The 21,577-nt window shown below is 36.7% G+C and overlaps 1 protein-coding gene across 3 annotated transcripts in view; it reads right to left on the bottom strand.

Moving 5' to 3' along the window:
- Nucleotides 1-21,577, bottom strand: part of ccdc88c (coiled-coil domain containing 88C) — a 112,358-nt gene that overhangs the window by 56,414 nt on the left and 34,367 nt on the right. For all 3 annotated transcript variants that reach the window (XR_012392729.1, NM_001423870.1, XM_073927271.1), the window contains exons 4-12: nucleotides 13,180-13,249; nucleotides 6,596-6,654; nucleotides 3,982-4,065; nucleotides 3,750-3,890; nucleotides 3,467-3,654; nucleotides 2,539-2,620; nucleotides 2,256-2,414; nucleotides 1,747-1,893; nucleotides 492-636 (exon numbers count right to left, since the gene is read on the bottom strand). Coding sequence is in view for 2 of the 3 variants with exons in the window: in NM_001423870.1 (NP_001410799.1) it covers nucleotides 492-636; nucleotides 1,747-1,893; nucleotides 2,256-2,414; nucleotides 2,539-2,620; nucleotides 3,467-3,654; nucleotides 3,750-3,890; nucleotides 3,982-4,065; nucleotides 6,596-6,654; nucleotides 13,180-13,249 (1,075 nt within the window). In the remaining variant the exon portion in view is untranslated. The remainder of the gene's footprint in view (nucleotides 1-491; nucleotides 637-1,746; nucleotides 1,894-2,255; nucleotides 2,415-2,538; nucleotides 2,621-3,466; nucleotides 3,655-3,749; nucleotides 3,891-3,981; nucleotides 4,066-6,595; nucleotides 6,655-13,179; nucleotides 13,250-21,577) is intronic.

Genomic DNA, 21,577 nt, shown 5'->3' with positions numbered 1-21,577 from the left:
CACCTGCATTGTTTTTTTGCTTAAAATCCATTGGCTGATAAGGCAGACAAATGCTGATTCCCTTATTCATTACCATCAAAACAATATGCATCTGTCCTGTACACACACACCTAACGGCTTACAAACAGCCTGAGGCTAGTGATATTTCAACTACCTGTTCTATCAAAGCAGACGGCTAGTAAACTCTAGTAAATCGGCTATTTGTGTCTGCTTAATGTTTAAAAAAAAACTTCAGATTCAAAGGTTTTTTCAGTAGAAAATGAGCGTTTGTTTAATTTGCATGACCAAAACGGCCAGAATGTCTTGTGGCTGAATATTTGCATCGGTATGGATTCTTAAAAACAAAAACAACAACTGAAAAAAGAAAATAGGTCATCAGTTATCTTACTTTCTAAAGGGTTCTGTATTGGTTTAGTATAACAAACATGGAAAAAAAAAGAGATGTTCTCTCAAACTGAACTTCTGTCTGACAGCGAGGTGTGGTGACTCACCTTCATTGACCTCATTGTTCTTGGCTAGTTGCTCCAGTTCCCAGCCAAGGTGAGCAGACTCGTTCATACTTTGTTTCTGAGAGATCTCCAGCAACATGTTCTCCTCCAGCAGCTCTTCCAGACGTTTCTTATCACTGTCCCTGTCCTAATACAGACACAAGAAAAATCAAACACTTGTGGATTTGAAAAAATACAAATTCACTGGCAGTTTTTTTTTCTCTATAATAATGCACACAAATTATGACCTCAATTTTAAACTGCACACATTTGCATGCAAGTCAATCCAGCATGGTTGCTATGGTGTTCCCAGTGTGCAGTTTTATGTGTTTGCCTAGGCATTCTAGAATGTGTCTATGGTGCATGCTGGAGCATTGCTTTGGAGTTCCTATGGTGATTCAGATAGTCCCTAGCATGCAGTGTATTCTGAGGTCACCATTGCATTGCTAAACATGTTGTTCTAGTGTAATAGACTTTTACTTGTACAATTACTAGTAACTTGTACAATTTTATCTTTGGGAACACTAAAGAAGGCCAAGAGAATGACAATAAATAATTAATGTTTTCCATCCAGAGTTAGGAGAACAATGGCATTCCTGTTGTTTGTTCCAGAGAACCCTCAGATATCAAGTATTAAAGCTTGCAGATACTTTGGAACATGTCATGCACATCTTGTTAGTAAGAGCATGGCTCCATGAAATCTCTTTTGAAAGCCAGAGGGCGCACTCATGCAGGTAATCCAAACACCCACGAAGAAGAAACCCAGGAAATCTCCATAAACTGCATTCACTGATTCAGCATGTCTAATAATCACACGACTGCTGAATTATCTAACAGAAGTACTTATTTCAAACCCTCGACTGAAATATGTTAGATTGGGTCGCACACCAGACGAGAAGCCTATCTTTTCTATTAGTTTGCTAAGTGCAAGTGCCAGTGTCTTTGGCAAATAGAAAACAAAATTAAATTGTAGCACAGCAAAGTGGTGATTTTCATGGAGAAGCCTGTTTGCCAGATGTTTATGAAGCTGTTAACCAAGCCAACGGTCGGCCATTGGGCTTCGTCTGTTCGGCTAGTTGATTTGGTATGTTTGGTAGCCACCATCGTTGTGTTTAGGGGTACATCACAGCAATGTGACACATTTACTACTCTGCCTACTGTAGCACAGAGATGTTGAAGTGTTCAAAACGCCTTTTTGCCCTCAAATGAAGAACAAAAATTAACTTCATTTGAAGTACACCAGAACCATAACACTCACAATTTCTATATCATGCAGTTTGGAGCGCAGCTGAAGGTTCTCTTTCTCCAGTTCGTGTAGTTTGTCACAGCGCCCTCTGGCTCCAGTAAGCTGCTCTTCCAGCATGGACTTTGTCTCCAGCAGAGTCAAATTGTCCTCTCTTAGCTCCTGTGCACAAAAGAGAGACAAGAGAGAAAAAAAAATAGAGATGGACAAAAAGAAAAGATCAAAAGAAAATCAGAGGATGACGCCAGCAGACAGAGAGCCAGAGGTCTGTCAGTGACAGCTCCGGGCCCCAGCAGACACCTGAGGCATTATTTCTGAGAAATAAAAGCAGTAGGGGCTCCAGGCAGGCAGCTGTACATCAGTCACCTCAAAAAGAAATCAATTTCTCCCCTTTTGATTTAAGAGCCGGTGGCTAGATTTATGCTCTTTTCCAAAAAATGGCATGGATGCTTGAGTATGCTTTATAATACAATGCTGAAAGAGTTATCAAAATGGAAATGTAATACAGGTTGGTGTTTAGTTACCTCTATGCGCGTCTTGTAGAAATGGACATCATTTAGCTTCTCTTTGAAGCGAGACAGTTCGGTTTCCAAGCGATCCACTTTTCCAGCACGCTCCCTTAGAGAATCAACCTCATCCCGGTATGCTCGCACTGAACGTGCCTCTGCCAGCAACTGTGTGTTCTATACACAACAGACACAGGTGACAATAACTTATCACTAAAGCTTCAAGAAAGTGCTTTTCAATTTCAGTCAGTCAAATATATGAAATGTGAATTTAGGCAAACTAAGAGTCTTGGTGTAATACCTCCTGTTTGAGCTTCTGAATATCAGAATCCAAGCGCTCGATCTCATTCTTGGCATCAATTAACTGCTCAGTCTTCTCTTCCCTGTAACAAGCAAACAGAAGTTTATAATGTTGATACGACTACACAAATGGATGATCCAGCTACTGCTAAGACCAATATATCAAGTAATATTTGGCTGATAAGAAGCAGGACTTTGTATAGTACAATTATAGTATAGTAAAATTTTGTTTAATACAAGTAGGTGAACTGGGTACTTTTGTTTCCACACTCCGAGTACTGATGAATGCTATGAAAATTTGTCACATATAATTTTTTCCCCTTCAATATAGTAGGACAGTACGAAACTTCTAAAATTACCATTAGGTACTTATCGAGTACTTTGCAACCACTAAAAATATGCATTCTGTATAATACGTTTATAGTAAATTCTATATAGCGTTGTTTCACTCTTATTCCCAAATTGCTTAGTAGTAACCCTTTAAGCAATTCTGTGTTCAATACACTACTAATAGATGTATAAACATAAATGACTAGGCAAAAAGAAAGACCAAAGTTGGGCTGTCAATAAAAGTCTAGTAGACATCTAAGAATAACTCAAAACTAGACTAGTCTATTTACACAGATTAGACATAGACCTCACATGTGTAGTCATTCATTCTTGTGTACTTGATAAATAGTCTAGTTTTGGACTGTTGCTAGATGTTTTCACTTACAGCTCAAATTTATTTGTTTTAACCAAGACGACTATGTTTAGACATCTATTAAAACTATTTTAAAACAAAATTGCTTGCTGGTATAAAGTCATCCATATACATTGTTGGTTCACTCTGGGTACTCTAGAGTATACTCACACTTTATTTGACCAACAGCGTAGTTTAAAAGCTACAATTTGGGTGCAGCAAAAGAAAATCAAAAAGAGTAACTCACAATTCCTGCCGGGAGCGCCGCAGTTTGGCCTTTGTGTCAGCCAGCTCCACGGCTAAATGCTGACGATCTTCTTTAGACAGCAGGGTGATGGGAGAAAGGGACGTGCGCTCAGGGCTAGGAAAGCCCAAAAGACCTGAAGGCTGCTGAGACTGAAGATAGTCCCTCTCCTGGGTCAACTCTATGACCAGCTGAGGACAGAAAATCTCCATTTAATCAATGACGACAATGTACTGAGAAATTTAGTGCAACTTGCTAATAAATAGTTGATTGACATCCTTCGTACCTCAGCAGACTCATCTCGCTCATCTATGAGTTTGCGTAAGTGAAAGGCCATGGTTCGAGACAGAGGATCCAACTGCTCAGCAGGGATCTCTGCAACCTCCATCCACTGCAGGTCCAGAACATTCTCCTGATTGTGCGTTACCTGCAATCAAGAGGAATTGTAGGCCATAAATACATGCCTCATATGTGATGTACTGTACATAGGAAGTGATTAGCTGCCAGCAGATCCTTACCTCTTGAATATGCGTCACAATTGCAGCCTGTGTCTCAATATCAAGCAGCTTGATCTTCTCAATGATTTCTTCTTTGCGATCACACTGTTGGAAACAAAAAAGCATCAGATTGAGAAAATGTATGGAAAGATTAGTCAAAAGGGATGAGGAAATTATGTGGGGGAAAAAGAAAATTAGAAAAAGAAAGAAAGAAAAGCAAAAAAGGATAAGGGAAAGAAAAGTCAAAGGAGGAAGTCAGCAGATACAAAGGTTAAAATAAACCAATGGAAAGCGGAGAAAGGGGAAAGAAAATAGAAATAAAGAATGGAAATTAAAATTGAAAACAGTGAAAGCAACAGCGAATCTTAATATGCAGTAAAGCTAATGGAAATGGGCGAATGAAGGAAAGGAAAGAGAAGGAGGGAAAAAGAAGGGCAAGGGAAGAAAATGGAAGGGAAGTAAATGGAAGTTAATAAGGAAGAAGAAAAGAAAGAAGGGAAAAGGCTGAAAGAAAAACTAAGAAAAAGGAAAGAGGAAAGGCAATTGGGAAAGAAAACTGAAGGTTTAGAGGAGGAAAGGGTAGGGAAGGGAAGCAGGAAAAGGAAAGTAAAGAAAGTAAAGAAAACAGAGTAAAGTAAAAAGAAAGTAAAGGGTAAAATAAAGGAAAGTAGAGGAAAGGAAAAAGATGGAAAAGGGAAAGGCAATTGGGAAAGGAAACTGAAGGGGAGTGTATGAACGGAAAGGAGGTGAAGAGAAGGGAAAGGAAAGAAACTAGAAGGAAGGACAAGGGAAATAAAAAATAGAAGGAAAAGGAAAAGGAAAGGGAAAAGGGAAAATGAAAGGGCAAAGGCAAAGGCAATTTGAAAAGGAAACTGAATGTTTAGTGAAGGAAAGGGAATGGAAAAGGCAGAGAAGAATAAAGAAGGGTGGGAAGAAGAAAAATGGAAAGAAATTAAATAGAAAGGGAGAGAAAGTAAAAGGGAAAATAAAGGAAAGTAGAGGAAAGGAAAGGAAAATGATGGAAAATGGAAAGGCAATTGGGAGAGGAAATCGAAGCTTAGTGAAGAAAGGGAAAGACACTTAAAGGAAAGGGTGTGGGAAGGAGGGAAAGGGAAAATGGAAGGGAAGGAAATTAAATAGAAAGGGAAAAGAAACGGGGAAAAAGGGAAGTGGAGGAAAGGGAAATGATAGGAAAAGATTGGGAATTGGTAATGGAAATTGAAGGGTACTAAAGAAACGGAATGGGAAGGAGCAAAAAGAAGGGAAAGGAAAGAAAATGGAAGGGAAGAGAATGGAAGGAGAAGGGAAATAAAAAGAAATAGAAAAAGAAAGGGAAAGAAAAAAAGGAAAAGCAAAAAAAGAGAAGGGAAAGGGAGTAAAGGGAAAGGAAAGAAAATGTAAAGAAAGGCAATTGGGAAAATAAATTGAAGTGTTGAAATGTAAGTAGTGAAGAAAAGGAAATGGAGGGGAAAGTGGAAAGTGGAAAAGGAAAGAAAATATAAAGGAGGAAGTGAAAGAAATGAAATCGAAAGGTAAGGGAAAATAAAAGGGAAGTTGAGGAAAGGAAGAGGTGGAAGGGAATAGGAGGAAAGTGAAAGGAAGGAAAGGGGAAGGGGAAAGGCAATTGTGTAAAGGAAATTGAAGGGCAGAGAAGGGATGGAAAAGAAATCAACGGAAAGGAAAGAAGAAGGGTAAAGAGAAAAGCAGAGAAAGGATATAATGCAAAAGGTGAAGGAACAAAAAAGGGAAGTGAAAGATGAAAGGCTATGGGAAAAATAAAAGGGATGTGAAAGGGATAATACAAGTAAAGGTAAAAGAACAGGAAGAATAAGCAGAAACAATTATTCATCAATTCATTCATTCATTTTCATTTATTCATAATTACATTTTCATTTCGGCTTAGTCTCTTTATTAATCCGGGGGTCGCCACAGCGGAATGAACCGCCAACTTATCCAGCACGTTTTCAACCCATCTCTGGGAAACATCCATACACACTCATCCACACTCACACATTTTAGCCTACCCAATTAACCTGTCAGAAACAATTAACTATCCTTATTTTTTAGTAAGCACTGCCAAAAAATCCATGACTATCACTTGATGGTCATTAGCCAAATAAACCTATTCTGTGCCATATATGAACTCATCAAAATGTAGATATACAGTATATTCAAATGGGATAAACAATGTGTTGTGCACTTTGTGACTGGAATACTATAAGAGAAAGTTCTGGTGCAGGATAAGACAAGCTCAAAGAGACAGAACAGAAAGCAAATCAGCAGGTAAATGGTGCGCTCTAAATCAATGGGAGATGTTTATTATTAACAGAACAAGAAAAACCAGCCACAAAGAGGGGGTTAAAAGTGTACAATAGAGGAAGTACAGGCATGAGGAACAATCTTCAGGAAAAGGTGGAGACAAAACTTCTTGGCAAATCTATCCCAGTTATCTTTGCTGAATTCTCTGGGACAAATCTTTTCTGAATAGGTGTTTTATTTTGAAGCATAATGAGCGTCTGTTCTTTTTACTGTGGAAAAGCAAAGGCGTGTCTGGGCTTGATGATGTGGATATGATTTCCTGTACTGATCTCACAACATGAATCGGGGAATACTGGTGCTGGTTCAAAAAGCCTACCTGAACAGCGCAGCCCAGTATCAGCAACAGCATTCGTTTCATCTCCTCCATGCTTTTACCTGAGAAGATTAAAAGTCATAAGAAATGAGAGCAAGAAATTAGATCTACCACTAAAACAACAGAAATAAAACAAATAACTTTAATTTAGCATAAAGCTGATACAAAACCCCCAAACTTCAAGCAATAGTGAAATAACTTATGATTTTGCCTTTACTAAATGAATATTCAGCATTTTAATTGGTAACTAAAATTACTTAAAATGGATTAAAAATAACTGTATACATTACTATATATATATTTACAATAAAAATACTAGATATTCATTTAAAACTAATGTTAAAAACAAAATTCTAAAAATAATGTTCAAATAAAATGCTAAATGTATAGTTATTATAAAAAGGAATTCATTGAAGTTATTACTAACTGCCCAAAAACAAAACTAAACTAAATGAATAATAATATTAATGAACAATAATAAAAACATACAATTACTTAAATGTAAACTTTCCAAACATTAATAAACACTACAATATTACAGAAAACTAAAATAACATAGATATTTATTGATACTGAAGTACTAGTAACTCAAAATATGGATATCAATCTGCTTGAGGATATTTACAATAGCAGTACTAGCCATAATATTTTGGTGGAAACTAGTGATGGTTATTCTGATTAATAAGCTTATTTTGTATTAATGTTTTGAAGCTGTTGTTGGCGAGTTTGTTTGTGTCTTACAGACTTAGACTAATAAATACTCTGGAGAGAGTGGAGAGGGGGTGCTATCGCCACGGCAACTGTTTGTTACTCAACACCACCCCACCCTACAGTGAACCCCCTTTACACCGTCAGCAGAGGAGCAGCCGTGGGGAAATCACTCCTTTGTCCACTACAAGTGAAGCTTGATGTAAAAACACAAGCATTCGAAAGCTAATCCTTGCATTAACTCTAGATAAGAAACTCTTCCACTGGCAGATTAACAAAACTACATTAAAAATGTTGAATGTGCTCTGTGAAATATGGTCATAATGGAGTAATTTTCAGCAGAAACATTCTTTCTTTACAATGTTTCATAATTAAATGTATTCACAAGAAATTAAGCTCAATTATTAGTAAAATTAATTAATTTTTCTAATATTTTCCCAGTGATATTTAAAAACAGAGAATGAGTATTTTATATAATGCCTTTTTTCTGCTAGAGAAAGTATTATTTATTCTAGTTGGGCTGGAACAAAAGCAGTTAATTTAAATATATGTATATTTATTAAGGTCAAGATTATTAATCCCTTTTAGATGTTTTTCCCAATTAAATAATAACTTTATAATAGTAATTATCAGGCGATAACTTAACCTATCTTTCATTTTAATACTAGTCACCTTTTTAAGCCTTTACATAGCATGTTAAGCTGATCCTCAGTATTCTACAATCCTACAGATTTTTATTGATGCTGAAGGACTAGTGACTGGCATTTGCACAACTCAAAATATGGATCTTAATACTGCTACAATAGCAGTAGCTGTAATATTTTGCTTATTCTGATTAATAAGGTTATTTTGTATTAATGTTTTGAAGCTAATGTTGGCGAGTTTGTGTCTTTTGAAGCCTTTAAATTGCATGGTAAACTGATTCTGAGTATCTTACAAAAGAACTAGTATATATTATATATGGTCATCATGATAAAGGCAAAATAAATTATCTACAGATTTTAAGCCTGTCAACGAGTCTATTTGTTTAGTTGTGTGTAAATGTGTGTAAATATATATTTATTTAGTTTTTTAATTAATTTCAGTAATATTACTGACTAATACAAAAAGGTTCATATGATTTACTTACAATACAGTCTATAAATTAATCATTTCTGCCATTTAGTAGATATATTATACGAGACACTTGCGAGACACTTGCTTCGTTTACCAAATAAACGGATCTAATGTGATTTGTATTTTAAACATTAAATAAAAGTTAGAAATGTATAATTTTTTTATTTAACATATTAAGTTTTTAGTAACGATACACCCAAAATCATTCCGCATAAATACACAGATTTTTTAATAATATTCTGTAAAAATAGCAAAAAATGTCCACAGATTCTGTCTGGCCCAAGTTATTAGTAATTATTGTTGAAAAATGTTTTGAAAAAAAAACAGCAATTGGGACATTTTTATAAAAGAATTAAAATTTCACAGGAGGGCTCATAATTTTGCTTCTTTTAACTGCATATTAACATATACCCAGCAGTTTCCAGCAAAAAAAAAGGGAAAAAAATGAATCTCAGCCAGTTTTGATAACCTATCACAAGTAGAAAATTGACGCCATGACTACAATAAGGATTCATTTTTTGCATGCAAAACCATTTAACAGCATCCAGTAGGAAGCAAACGTGAGCAGAAAAGGAAATCGTGTACACACAGTACACACGTTCATAAATGAAAATCTGCAGATCAAAATCACACCTCGCTATAACAAAGACCTGTTATTCGTGTCTGATGGTGGCAACATTTTGCATTATAACAGGACACCAAGAGAAATGGTCAGGTGTCAGGATCACCCAATAGAACAACTTGAAATGCAAACAGTAAAAAAATACTGTTAAGCATTACATGCACATTTGGTATATTTCAATAACTAACGTGCCCATTTCAAGATTTAAAACAGCAAACAACCTTGTCAACTATTAGAGTTTTTTTCACCACAATTTGCTACCATTACATTACTTATATGTGGGTCAAAGATGGGATGTGCCATTTTAATGTCAACATAAATTAGAATTTACAAAAAATATTCCCTAAACAGATTGCATATTGAACAAAAGTGTCTACTTTAACGATTCAAAAAACGGGTTCAATAATTTTCCATTGTCAACTAATATATTTCTGTAAAAATGAAGCAGCATATATATAAACCATATAGCATATACTTAACAATAATCTTTTAATGTAGTCAAATCATTTGTTATTTAATATAAATAAATAAAAACATTTTAGAGATTGTCTGCTGAAAAATTACACTAATGATCTATCATAATCATCATGTTTAGTTCAAAAGCAAATTCAACAGAACATATTAGCAGTCCTAATTGTAGTTGTGTTACCCTTTTCTAATTTGGCCTATAGACCTTTTTCATAGAACACAAAATTACCCATTATGCTTTGCGTGTATGCGTAAAGAGGATGCTAAGAACTTCCGGTCAGCAGCTTGATGCGTATAAACATTAGGACAGCTTTGAAATAATAATTTTAATCTATTTGACCTGCTTTCAACATCTTTAAACTAATACTGCTGCTGATCAGTGCCATCTCCTGGACTGATTTTCAAAAAAATATATATTTTTTAAACATAAGCCATGATAAGTAAGCCATGGTATTGACATCCAATTTAGGATGGAGATTTACCAACTGTAAATGTTGTAAATGGAAGTTCTAAGCATCCTACCGGAAGGCGCTGGTCGCTATGGCACCCTCCATGAAGCAACAAAAAAAGGTCTGTATTTAAAATAAATGCATCTTACCAGCACTCTGCAATATCTGATTCTGATTAGTCATTTGTCTATGCATTAAATAGAACAAAGAAAATCGTAACAATTCATTTAGTTGCTCTACTCTACACACTGTCAACAGCAGGATCTACAGTCAGCATTCATTGTTGGGCTCGGTCCCAAGAAGTTTCCTCTGGCCTTTCTTCTTTCCTCCAGCCATTACAAGGTCCACAGCACGTGTTTCCTTCCCCCGAGAGTCTGAACCTTCTCTGCTCACCCCATATAGGAGGTGAGAGGGTGTTTATGAAGGCTGGAGTGTGCGTGTGAGGTGATGAATGAGGAGGTTTGTTCAGTATGTGTGTGCGTTTTGCTTTGGGGCATAATGGAAAGTGATTTATAGTCACCATAGAGGAGATGCATCGCACAGATAGAAAATATAAGTAGTGAGGCAGGCTATGAAACATTTTAACAAATATTGACAACCAATTATTAACCAAGCGACATGCTTTTTAAATGCATGAGCAAAATGCATTGGTATTTATTTACATCAAAACAAAATTAAAAAGTGTATCCTCAAAAACAGATTAAATATAGAATAGATTTATCAGAAATTATAATCTTGAACATAAATAATAATAAAAATATGATTTTCAATCTTTTTGTTATGTGAGGGAATTCTTACTGATCAACAGTAGCATCTCTGCTTTCTCACAAGCAATTAAGTTTGTACTGTACTAGCAGTTTAAAACAGATTTGCCGCGATGACAAACGTTCAAGTGAGATATAAGATTTGTTTTGTTAAAACCTGATGCCCGTTCTCCTCCTCTTGAAATCCCTGCTGAAGAGATGCAAATAGCAATGGCACTGTCCTCTGCTGCCACAAGAAGAAACACTTTCTGACCGGGAAGACTTGTTCACAGTTTAAGTGTGACGCAGTTTTAAAGCAACAGCTGCTTGCACTCGAAAGTAGATGAATCTCAGAGAGATCAAACTAAATTTATTAATTTACCAGCAAGCTCACTTTATCAGATATTGTTATCTGAGTTTAATTATTAATTGAAGCAATAAAAATCATGTCATTTATGATAAAAAATCCTGCATCCTTAATAAAAAGTATACTGGTTGTGGGGTAAATCTACATTACAAATGCTTCTATATGGTTGTACAGTATGCAGATAACAGTAGCAATGAATAATTGAATATTAGGGCTGCACAATACAGTATATCCTTACAGCATCGATATCGCTATGTGAGCATCTGCAAGTTACATCACAATTTAAGCAATGTTGAGACTGAATTACAGTTAGGAGCTACAAAATTGTTTTTAATTACTGTATTTATACAGAATTTATATGATTTATGTAAAATCAATGTGTGCAAGCGGATGGCTTAAACACATTTAATCAACATATACATATTGATAAAAAAAATCTAAACTGCTAATTTTCATTATCACGCTGATGATACAATCATATACACCGCTGCATTTACACCAAATCTGGCCCCTTCTCAACTACAGATTGTTTTTAATTTACTTCAACATCCGAGTTAAAATAAGTTTTAAATGCAGATAAAACAAAGCGTGTGTTATTTTCAAATTCAAAACAAACTAAGCAAAGGCTGGGTTCTATTACTACTACTTATGGTGCCGAGATTGAATTGGTGTCCCAGTACAAAGATCTTGGAATTTTTAGTGATGATACATTTTCTTTTAGTTCTCACATTCAGTGATTAGTGAAAAAAGTGATTTTAGGCTTTTATTTTAATAAAAACTGCCTTTTTTATGCTAAAAAGAAGCGGGTTGATGCAATTTTTATGTCGATATTGGACTACGATGATGTTAGCTATATTCATGATTTGTCTGCATGAATTGGATACTGTTTATAACTCATTTTAAATCCCTTGTCATTGTGTGTCATACATCATACTAGAATAATACTATATGGTAGGTTGGTCTGCGTAGTCTATTCGTAGGCTCAAGCACTGACATATCTTTGTTTACAAATCTATATTGGGTTTACTTCCATCATATCTACAGAATTACATTTGTAAAACACCTGTTCCTAGCTATGGCCTTAGGTCACAGGATATTTATTTACTGTCTGTTCCTAAAGTGCGGACTGAGATGGGGAAAAAAGGTTTTTGAATGCGCAGCACCGTTTATATGGAATAATCTACAATGTTGTAGTTTAAAGAATTGATTTCACTAAATGCTTTTAAAAAGAGTATACATGATTTAGAAACTGAAACAGGCTTGTATATGTTCTGAATAGTTTGCTTGTCAATGTGTGATTCATGTCAATTGTTTTTTGTTTGTTGTCTGTTAGACCCATATGACATGTATACTGCCAAATCTTGGCCAGGACGCTCTTGTAAATAAGATTTTACAATCTCAGTGTGTTTCCTGGTATCTCAATCTCTTTCCTGGTAAAATAAAGGTTATAATAATAATAATAATTATGCAAAAAAAAAAGTATTTCTTACTTAGAATTTTTGTTTTGTTTCTATTCCAAATATCTGCAAACATGATTATTTTACTTACAGCATTTGCCAATAATTTTACTTGTTTTAAAGGGGAAAAAATATATGTATTTTTTTATTTCTTCTAAGTTGAATACAAAACTATTTCTTACTTGATTTAAGAATTCTTAGATATCAGGACTATTTAAATTCTGTACCTAAATACTCTTAGACTCCTCAGAAAATCGTCAAAAAGAACCATTCAAACCACGGAGAGACACTGTATTCACATTGCAATATTTATCACAGAAAAAATAAAGTATCGTAATATCTACTTTTTTCTAATATCGTGCAGCCCTACTGTATATGTTATTATTTTTACAACATGAACATTGTCATTAGGAATATCAACTACCTTTTTGGATCAGTGTTAAGCTTTCTTATTTAAAACTTAATATATCAAAATAAATATCTATTCTTTTGGTTTGTTGTCATATATCTGTTGAGTAAACAAATAAAGACATTGGACACAAATGAAGTATTTGTAGAAAAGTCAGCATTAAATTCTCCTTTGTCGTCAAACCAGAAAGGATTCTACTTTGTAGATTAATCTAGTAGCTTATTAACAAAATTAAATTTGAGAAATACCTGATAAAGGGTCCTTGGCGATGGCCAACACATTGGGCAGGTTCATAACGATGAGCTGCTGAAGATGCTCCTGAGAAAGAAAAAAACATGCAGATTATAAACAGGGAGACATGTTGGAGGCTATTTAAGTGTATAGTGGTTCCACCGTAAAAGTTTAGGCTAATATGTACAGTAAAAAAAAAAACAACAGGTGAAGGGCAAATTTGGCACAGCTCAAAATGGCGGGCAGCCCAGGAGATGGCTGGGTGTCAATATTTGGGGCGAGGACCCAAAACAGGTCAGTGGTAACGTGGGAACAGGAAACTCCTACTTTCAAACAGACAGGCAGGAAATCAAGCTGGAAAGGGGAAACATTAGCAGCCCCAGACAAGGCATGTCTTGGGAAGGGAACATCCAATTCTAGCATACAGGCAAAATAAGAACATGGCAATAATGACTCAAAAAGAGAAAATTATCATGCGGAATTGACATTTACATAATCACTAAATTAAAGTGATAATAATAATATCTATATGAAGAACTGAATAATATTGAGAATGTGCGTGTGCCCTGGTACCATTAAACTTGACTTCAGACACAATGGCCTCCAGGGTAACTAATCTCAGTAAAGTACACAAAAGACAAGACCGAACAGGTCCACCTGACCAAACCCATCATTCCAAAACATACCTAGATAAGAGCACTTTCATCCGTTAGAGAACTGCATACTTCAACAATTGTTTCTGTGCAACAGACAAGACACAATTTTTTTTAAATAATTTCTGAAATTTCTGAACGCTCAACCATCCTCTCCCAAAGATCTTGTAGAGAACATGTAAATAATTAGTTGATTTACACACGAAACATACACGTATATTTCACTCCTAGTATGATTGCTGTGTTAAAGTAAAAAAGTACAAAAGCATTTTTGTGGGATTTCATTTTGCTTCATCTGGCTGTGAACAATCAAGACTGTGCATCTGCAAATGTAGATATACATATATGCATTCATCTCGCATTTCTGCAGCACATTATTTTACTAAATTAATTAGATAAACAAGACAAAGAAGGAGTAAGCTCACACAGCAAAAATGTTAAGACCCTGCAATATTAGCTTTAATACAAAAAACACATTCCCACCATTATGACATCTTGGAAAACTTTGACTATCTGGCAAATATGGCAACATGACTGGAGTGGTCTGTGGCATTATGTCTATATATCTATAAGAAAACTTAAGAAAAAGAGAAAACCCTATATATGCCAGATAAAACCCACAGCTTTGCTATAAAAATGGTAAATATTTTGGAGACTCTCTCATGTGTTACGAATACACCTGACGTCCACACTACAGAATCTTCAGCCCGTGAAAATGAAGTGTTTGACAACATTAACAATGCTGGTGGTCTATTTCATAAACAGAATAATGTGTAAACTTTTGAAAATGGAAGTATGACGGTATCCACCATCACTCTCTGACTGGTCTTCTGAACTATTGCGTGTTGTTACCTGGTTCGTCAAGCCCCTCTCATATGACCAATACACAACATAGTAATATATGTTCAATGCCTAATGAGTGTGAATAATGAGAGAGACACACACACACAGCAGCACAGAAACAACTCAATACGCTCTTGCGTAACAAGTCACATATCACATGTTTTAGGCTTTATGGTGAAGACGGAGATTGTTTTTCTTAGGGATTTACTGAATGGAAACCAAATAGTTTGGATGCACTTGAAAAGCCTGAAAAACTAGACTGTCTTAACCATTTTTAGTTTTAATAAAATAATATAATTGTAAGAGTTTTTAAATTTAACTCTAAAACTTGTTAGGATTATACTGATTTAAAAAAACACAAGCCAATAAAATAGCCACATTAATGACAGTGAACAAGGTGAAAAGCTTCATTTTTACCAGTTTTGCCATGACAACAAGGCATCGCTATTGCAAGCAGCAGGACCAAGTATAGCTTACTACATAGAAATGTCATGTAAGCGCATTACAAGTCTTCCTTAAGATTATGTAGCACATTGACAAGTCAGTTTTTAAAGTACGTAGTTTTGCACATCCTATGCTTCCACAAATCAGACTGTAATATGGACACAGTCTACAGAGTACGTGGCTAATGAAAGAGAGCTAACTGCTAACCCATTTGACATCATGCAGCTCAAACCCCCTGCTGATAACTCCATCTCCCTCAGAGGAGTGACTCCCGGGGGAGGTTTTTTTTTGTGTACAGACCAAGAGACACAACCCTCATCCACTATAATAGATCCAGCGCAGCTGAGGCCAGGGCTAGACTGCACTGCCTTTGTCAACACAGGCCTGCAAGGATTCCTTTCTTTACTGCTAAGCTTCACTCACATGCTCATTCACAAACACTGAGAATACTTCAAAAGTAACGAACCTCAAACTGTCCTTTATTGTCTGTTTGGGTCGCAAAAACTTTAAATATGTGCAAGCACAAATACTATTTAGAGAACAATAACATTTTCAGTTTTAGGTGAACTATCACTTAATTCCACTTAATCTGGCTAAGTGGGCCCAGTCAATTGCAGTCAGCAGATGACTGACCAATATTAAAAAGTTGTAGGCTACTTTACTGAAGGTTACATCATTTACAACAAGCATTACTAAATATGTGAGCAATATCACACAAGTAGCAGTGCGATGTGGTTGTATATCAGCACTGGTGGGAAGTGTGCGCTGAAACAAGGCCTTAAAGGCCCGTGCACAGACTATTTTCGCTTGCGTTTTCTGTCGACGTTTAACGCCTCGTGACTAAATAAAGGGCGTCAATGTGATTGTGCACACCAACGCACAAATCGGCAGGCACAAAAGCGTCATTAAAAAAAAAAAAACGGCTCATGCTCGTTTTTTTGTTTTGACGAGCCGTGTCAAAGCCTTCTCCAGCTATCAGATCGGCACTTTTGTTCACGTGCATGGAGTTGCTGAAGTTACAGTAAACAGCACTTGGAGGCGCTCAAGCACAAAACTGTCAATGCGAGCGCACATTGAAGAAGATGCCCAGAGGCGATATGAACGTAGAGCTGCTTATTGCTCTGTGAACAATAATCATTTCTTCATCAATACAGCTGGAGCTGCTGCTTGAGCCCTTCATACTTGTTCGAGTCACCAGTAACTTCAACGAAAAGTATGTGAACTTCCTCTCCTCCTCTTCTTCTGTGTTATAAGCGGGTATCAGAAGCTTACAGTTGTGTAGCACCATCTAACTTCAAAAAGTGATTTTGCATACTCTTCTGCTTGATGCCAGTGAAAATCATTGGGTTTGAATGTGGAAAAACGTCTCGTAAAACGCTGACGATAAACGCAAACGAAAAGCATCCCGGTGTGTAGGAGCCTTAAAGCTTATTTATACTTTTTCTTCGAGTGCACCTAATGCTACGGTGCTGCCTGGGCATGGTCACATAGCCCTCGCCGACGCGTAGCGCAAGCTCTGTCATTGGTCAGCTTGATAGCACTGACAAGTGTGGGCGGAGGTGAGAGCCACACAAGCCAGATGCAGCGATTGTTTACATGTGTGCAGTCCCATAAAGGAGCTCCAGATGGAAACTGTTGTTTTGTGTTTACCTTTTGATTAAAGTTGTTGCATGTCCGCAGCTTCCCGCCTCAAAATGAGCGAGTTTGAATCACTTGTACATTTAAGGTAACGTTCAGAAAAAACAAAACACCAGTAAAGAAACTCGACACAGAGGAACATAACACCTACTGCCAGCTAGCATTTCTGAAGTGTTATTGCAGAGCAACACACACGTCGCGCAGAAGTATAAATGCAAGGCTACGCACATTGCATGCGCCGTGGGTCACTACAGCATGAAAAAAAAAAGAGAGATCGACTTATTTACCCGTTTAACAATGATTTGATCAGCTGTAGTTTGAATTAATTACGCTGTTTTTCTCTTAGGGCTTATTTTGCGGTCTCTGTTGCCATCTTGTGAATGGACAACGTCAACCGTCTTTGGTCTGTTCAATAACAGGCTAATGGCCACTGGCCAATATCGGACAGCTATCAGTCAATCAGATTCAAGAATCAGACAGAACTGTTGTATAAATACAATTAAAGTAAAAATTATTAGCCCCCCCCCCCCTTTTTTTTTTAATATTTAAATATTTCCCAAATAATTTTTAACAGAGCAAGGAACTTTCCATAGCATGTCTGATAATATTTTTTATTTCGGCTAGAATAAAAAACAGTTTTTAACTTAAAAAAACAAACATTTTAACTAATTATTAGCCCGTTAAAGCATTTTTTTAATGTATATATAGTTCACAGAACAAACCATCATTATACAATAACTTGCCTAATTACCCTAACCTGCCAAGTTAACCTAATTAACCTAGTTTAAATGTCCTGTTTAGAAATGTGCTGAAAAAAATCTTCTCTCCGTTAACAGAAATTGGGGGAAAAAAAACAGGCGGGCTAATAATTCAGGGGGCTACTAATCCTGACTTCAACTGTGTGTTTATGTATATATTTCATGGTTAAATGTATAACATTGGCTGATAAATAGGTCAAAAGCAAAAATAAACATGCAAGATCAAACAATATTAGTCAACAACATGAATTTGAATGATGATAAGGTAGGGATAAAGTACGATAATGTACGCAACCTTTTGTTAAAAAAACTGTAAACAAAAAAGTCTGTTGTCTATTGTCAATAGCGCTGCGATGTACAAAGCACAGTTCATCCCACTGCAAAAACAAGTAACATTATATTAATAGCAATGTCAAATTATTAGCCATGTTAATTCATTTTCAAATGATCTGAAATAAAGAGTTTTTGCTCACAAAACATGCAACAATGAACAACAATAAGCGTGACAGCATCTTTAAACTACGCAATAAACTTTTAGTTTGTTTATTGTATTTTCCTTTGACCAGTTTTACTGTAATATCTCACACTTCACTGAAAAGAGCAGCATAAAAATTCTTCTAAATTTCTAATGCCAATTTTCCACAGAAAGTCATAAATAGTGTCAATGTTCATACATTTTACATAAAATTCTAGGAAATTCTATATAATCCAAGTCTAATATGCATCATTAAATAAACCCACTAGACATTCTACATATCAGCCCATCAAATATTTATGCAAGACAAACCTTACAATCCACTTGAGTAGCCCTGTCATTCCTGCATTTTCAGGACCACTGATGTAAGACCACTTCTGAGATAACTATGCACAATGGATGGAGTGATGCACTCTGGGAAAAAGCTTAAGTGTTTTTGACTGGCAGCCAGTCTGCTGAGGATAATTACATAAAGGTGCATGTTTCAACCTGAGAGAAGTGAAAAAAAGCACTTTATGGTGTTTGATTCGACAGCTGCACCACGATGAGGTGTGTACAGTAGTGTCACGTTAAGCGCTCTCTCCGTAAACACCCTCATTCTTTAATTGCCTGTTAACCTGATCATTTCTAGCCATGCTAAACTCAAGCAGGCTAATTACTAGATTTGAGTCATATGTAAGATGAGGAGGCTTTCTTTCCAACGTTTGTATCTGGTTTCAACTAACAGCTGAGGATGGAAAAAAAATGAAGGATCAGTTAACGCTTCTTGTCAGACAGAAATTGGCTTAAGGAACTTAATGCACCATTTCAGATACATTACGACTATAGAAACTACTGCTAAATATGCACACAAAAAACAGGGTCCCCACAAAGATAACCTTCCATCATAGCAAGACCATAACAACTTTGACATGCAATTGCATCACTACTGAATATTACCTGCTGATAGTAAATTATTAATGTGCATGTATCCCTGTCACGATGCTGGCGAGGTGTTTGTTGAAAGAACAACCTCCTGCAAATGCCCTTAGAAAACACAATTACTCATTAAGGAGCACAAAAACTGTATCAATTGGAGGAAAAAGCAACGCAAAAAGAGCCAATGTTTTGATTTCACACTAAAGGAAATATGGGAGTGTTGGATTTGCAGGCCTAAATCATTCCCCAGGCATTTTCCACTGTAAAACCAGGACAGGAGTGATAACCTTGACACCATCATACTTTGTGCATCCACTAAAAATGCCAGTTTGGCATGAACCTCCATGAGGTCATTAAGCAACTGGTCCAAATATTTGGAAAGTTTCATAGAAATTTTCCTGTGCTCATTTCCTCTGTTGCAGCGTGGAACAAAGGCTGAATGGTAAAGTAGGACAGGAGCACTTGTGCAGTTCAGACCTTTGGCTCTGGGGCTGTTTTCACTGAGGTACTTTATACTGCCCACACCTTGCTGGGTTCATCATTATGGGTCAGTGAGGTCAACACATGATTATCATCTACATCAGGGGTCTCAAACTCAATTTACCTGGGGGCCGCAGGAGGCAAAGTCTGGGTGAGGCTGGGCCGCATAAGGGATTTCACAAAAAAAAGTCCTCAAATGTCATTATTAACAGTTTTAATTATTTCTTCTTAACATGAAGTGTCCTGAACATTAATAGAACATTGAGTGAAGATTATGAACAGTTCTTCTGAACATGGCATCTTTTGCCTACTCCTTGCTGCCAAAGACTTGACAGCGCTTCTTCTCACAAATCTGAGCCACATTTGGCTTTAGAGCGGAAGCAGTTGAGACCCTCAGTATGGCTTGAAGATGATCATCATTAAGTCTAGACCTGTACTTTGACTGATTGAAGTCCTAGGGAAAAAAGTGGGGGAACTCACTCAAAACTTCCATTCCCTCACCTAAAAAAAAGGCGTATATATGTATAAAAAAAAACACCCCCACCCCACTCCATTCACATCAGTCTGTACCAGTCTGTATCTACCTATAATATATATAAGATGCAGGGCAGGCACGTGCACACATAGGGCTCAACCTGTGCAGAGCACATGTCCTTTTTAGTCTTGCGTAGAAAGTGCCTTTGATCAATAGTGCCCCCGCGACGCGATACACCCTCAGTCCCGCCCTTCAGTAGGCGCGCAGTAACACCGCTCGAGTACGCGCGCGAAAACACAGCTGATCAGAACGCGCGCGACAACGCCCCTTTGTTTACACGGCGGGCGGGGAATGCCAGTGACCGCTGTGTACGGATAGAATCAGCGGAGCGCTCTCTCTCCCAGCTCCGCTGATTCTGTCAGTGTACAGCGGTCGGCGCGGGCCACAAAATATTGCACTGAGGGCCGTAAATGGCCCGCGGGCCGCGAGTTTGAGACCCCTGATCTACATCATACACTGTGAGTGGAGGATGGCGTTTAGACTGCTTTTGCTTTTCTGCATAAATCACAGCCTGAAATAAACTTGAAAACAACATGAAAAGCATTGGCAATTGTATTGTACATTAGTGTTCCACAATAACAAAAGTTTGACTTCAATACGATGTCTAAATTAAATATCATGATACCGATACTAAATCAATACTACACAAAATTTCTTTCAAAATATTACTTATTATTAATCTAAACTTTACTGTTCAACACACACACACACACACACACACACACACACACACTCAGTTTGGCGTAGAAGAACGCGACTCCCACACTGCATGCGACTTGCGACTACAGCAGTCACTCAAAAATACAGATACTAAAAAATGTGTAATTGTATCGCTTTGAGAGCCAGGTTATCGTAATACTTTTTAGTATCAGTTTATTGTGCAACACCATTGTACATGTTTTATCAACGATAAAGACCAGCTATAGACCACTGTCAATCAATCTCCGCTGTGCTGTATCTCCTGTACAATCAGTGGCGTAGCACAAAATGCGAGGGCCCCCAATCACGCTCAGTTGGGTGGGGAGTGGGGGGGGGTGTGATGGTCACGGAAATCAGGCTCGGTGGGGATGAAGGAGAATGACTTAATTTTCTACGAAGGTTTGAACTTTGAGAGCGTTAAAACAAGAGCAAAAAGTGTGAAAATGTTAACGCCTGTCTGAAAAAAAGTGTGCAAATTGTGTAGTGAGGGGTTTTACAGCCTTAAAACATCTATAATAATTGTAAAAAATATAGCTGATTGTACCTATTGTGGTTTATTTTTAGAATGTAACTCCTACAAATAATGAGGGACAACTGCTTTCTAAATGTTTAATAAAAATAAGTCTAAATTATAACACGTTGACTATGTGCAGGAGATGCGCAGTGGGTGCAGTGACGGTTAAGTATAAATTTAATTTAAAATACATTGCTATAGTTTCATTTCAGGTTAGTTAACCCCAAAATGTATATCCTTACACAGCCATATACCCATAGGAAATGTTAACCTTCGAAACACAAAATAATAGTTTACCAGAAGTCTTCTGAGGAGACCAGATCACATGATCGCTTGAAGCTTTTGTTTAGGCTTTAATTCGTATAAAAACATAGATGGCCACAAAACATAAACATGCCGACTTAACATGTGAGAACAATGAGATCCATTATTGGATGTCATGCGGCTCATCTGAGCTT

This window comes from Danio rerio, chromosome 17, assembly GCF_049306965.1.
Source record: "Danio rerio strain Tuebingen ecotype United States chromosome 17, GRCz12tu, whole genome shotgun sequence".
NCBI lineage: Eukaryota > Metazoa > Chordata > Actinopteri > Cypriniformes > Danionidae > Danio > Danio rerio.
This window is presented reverse-complemented; position numbering and strand designations above follow the sequence as displayed.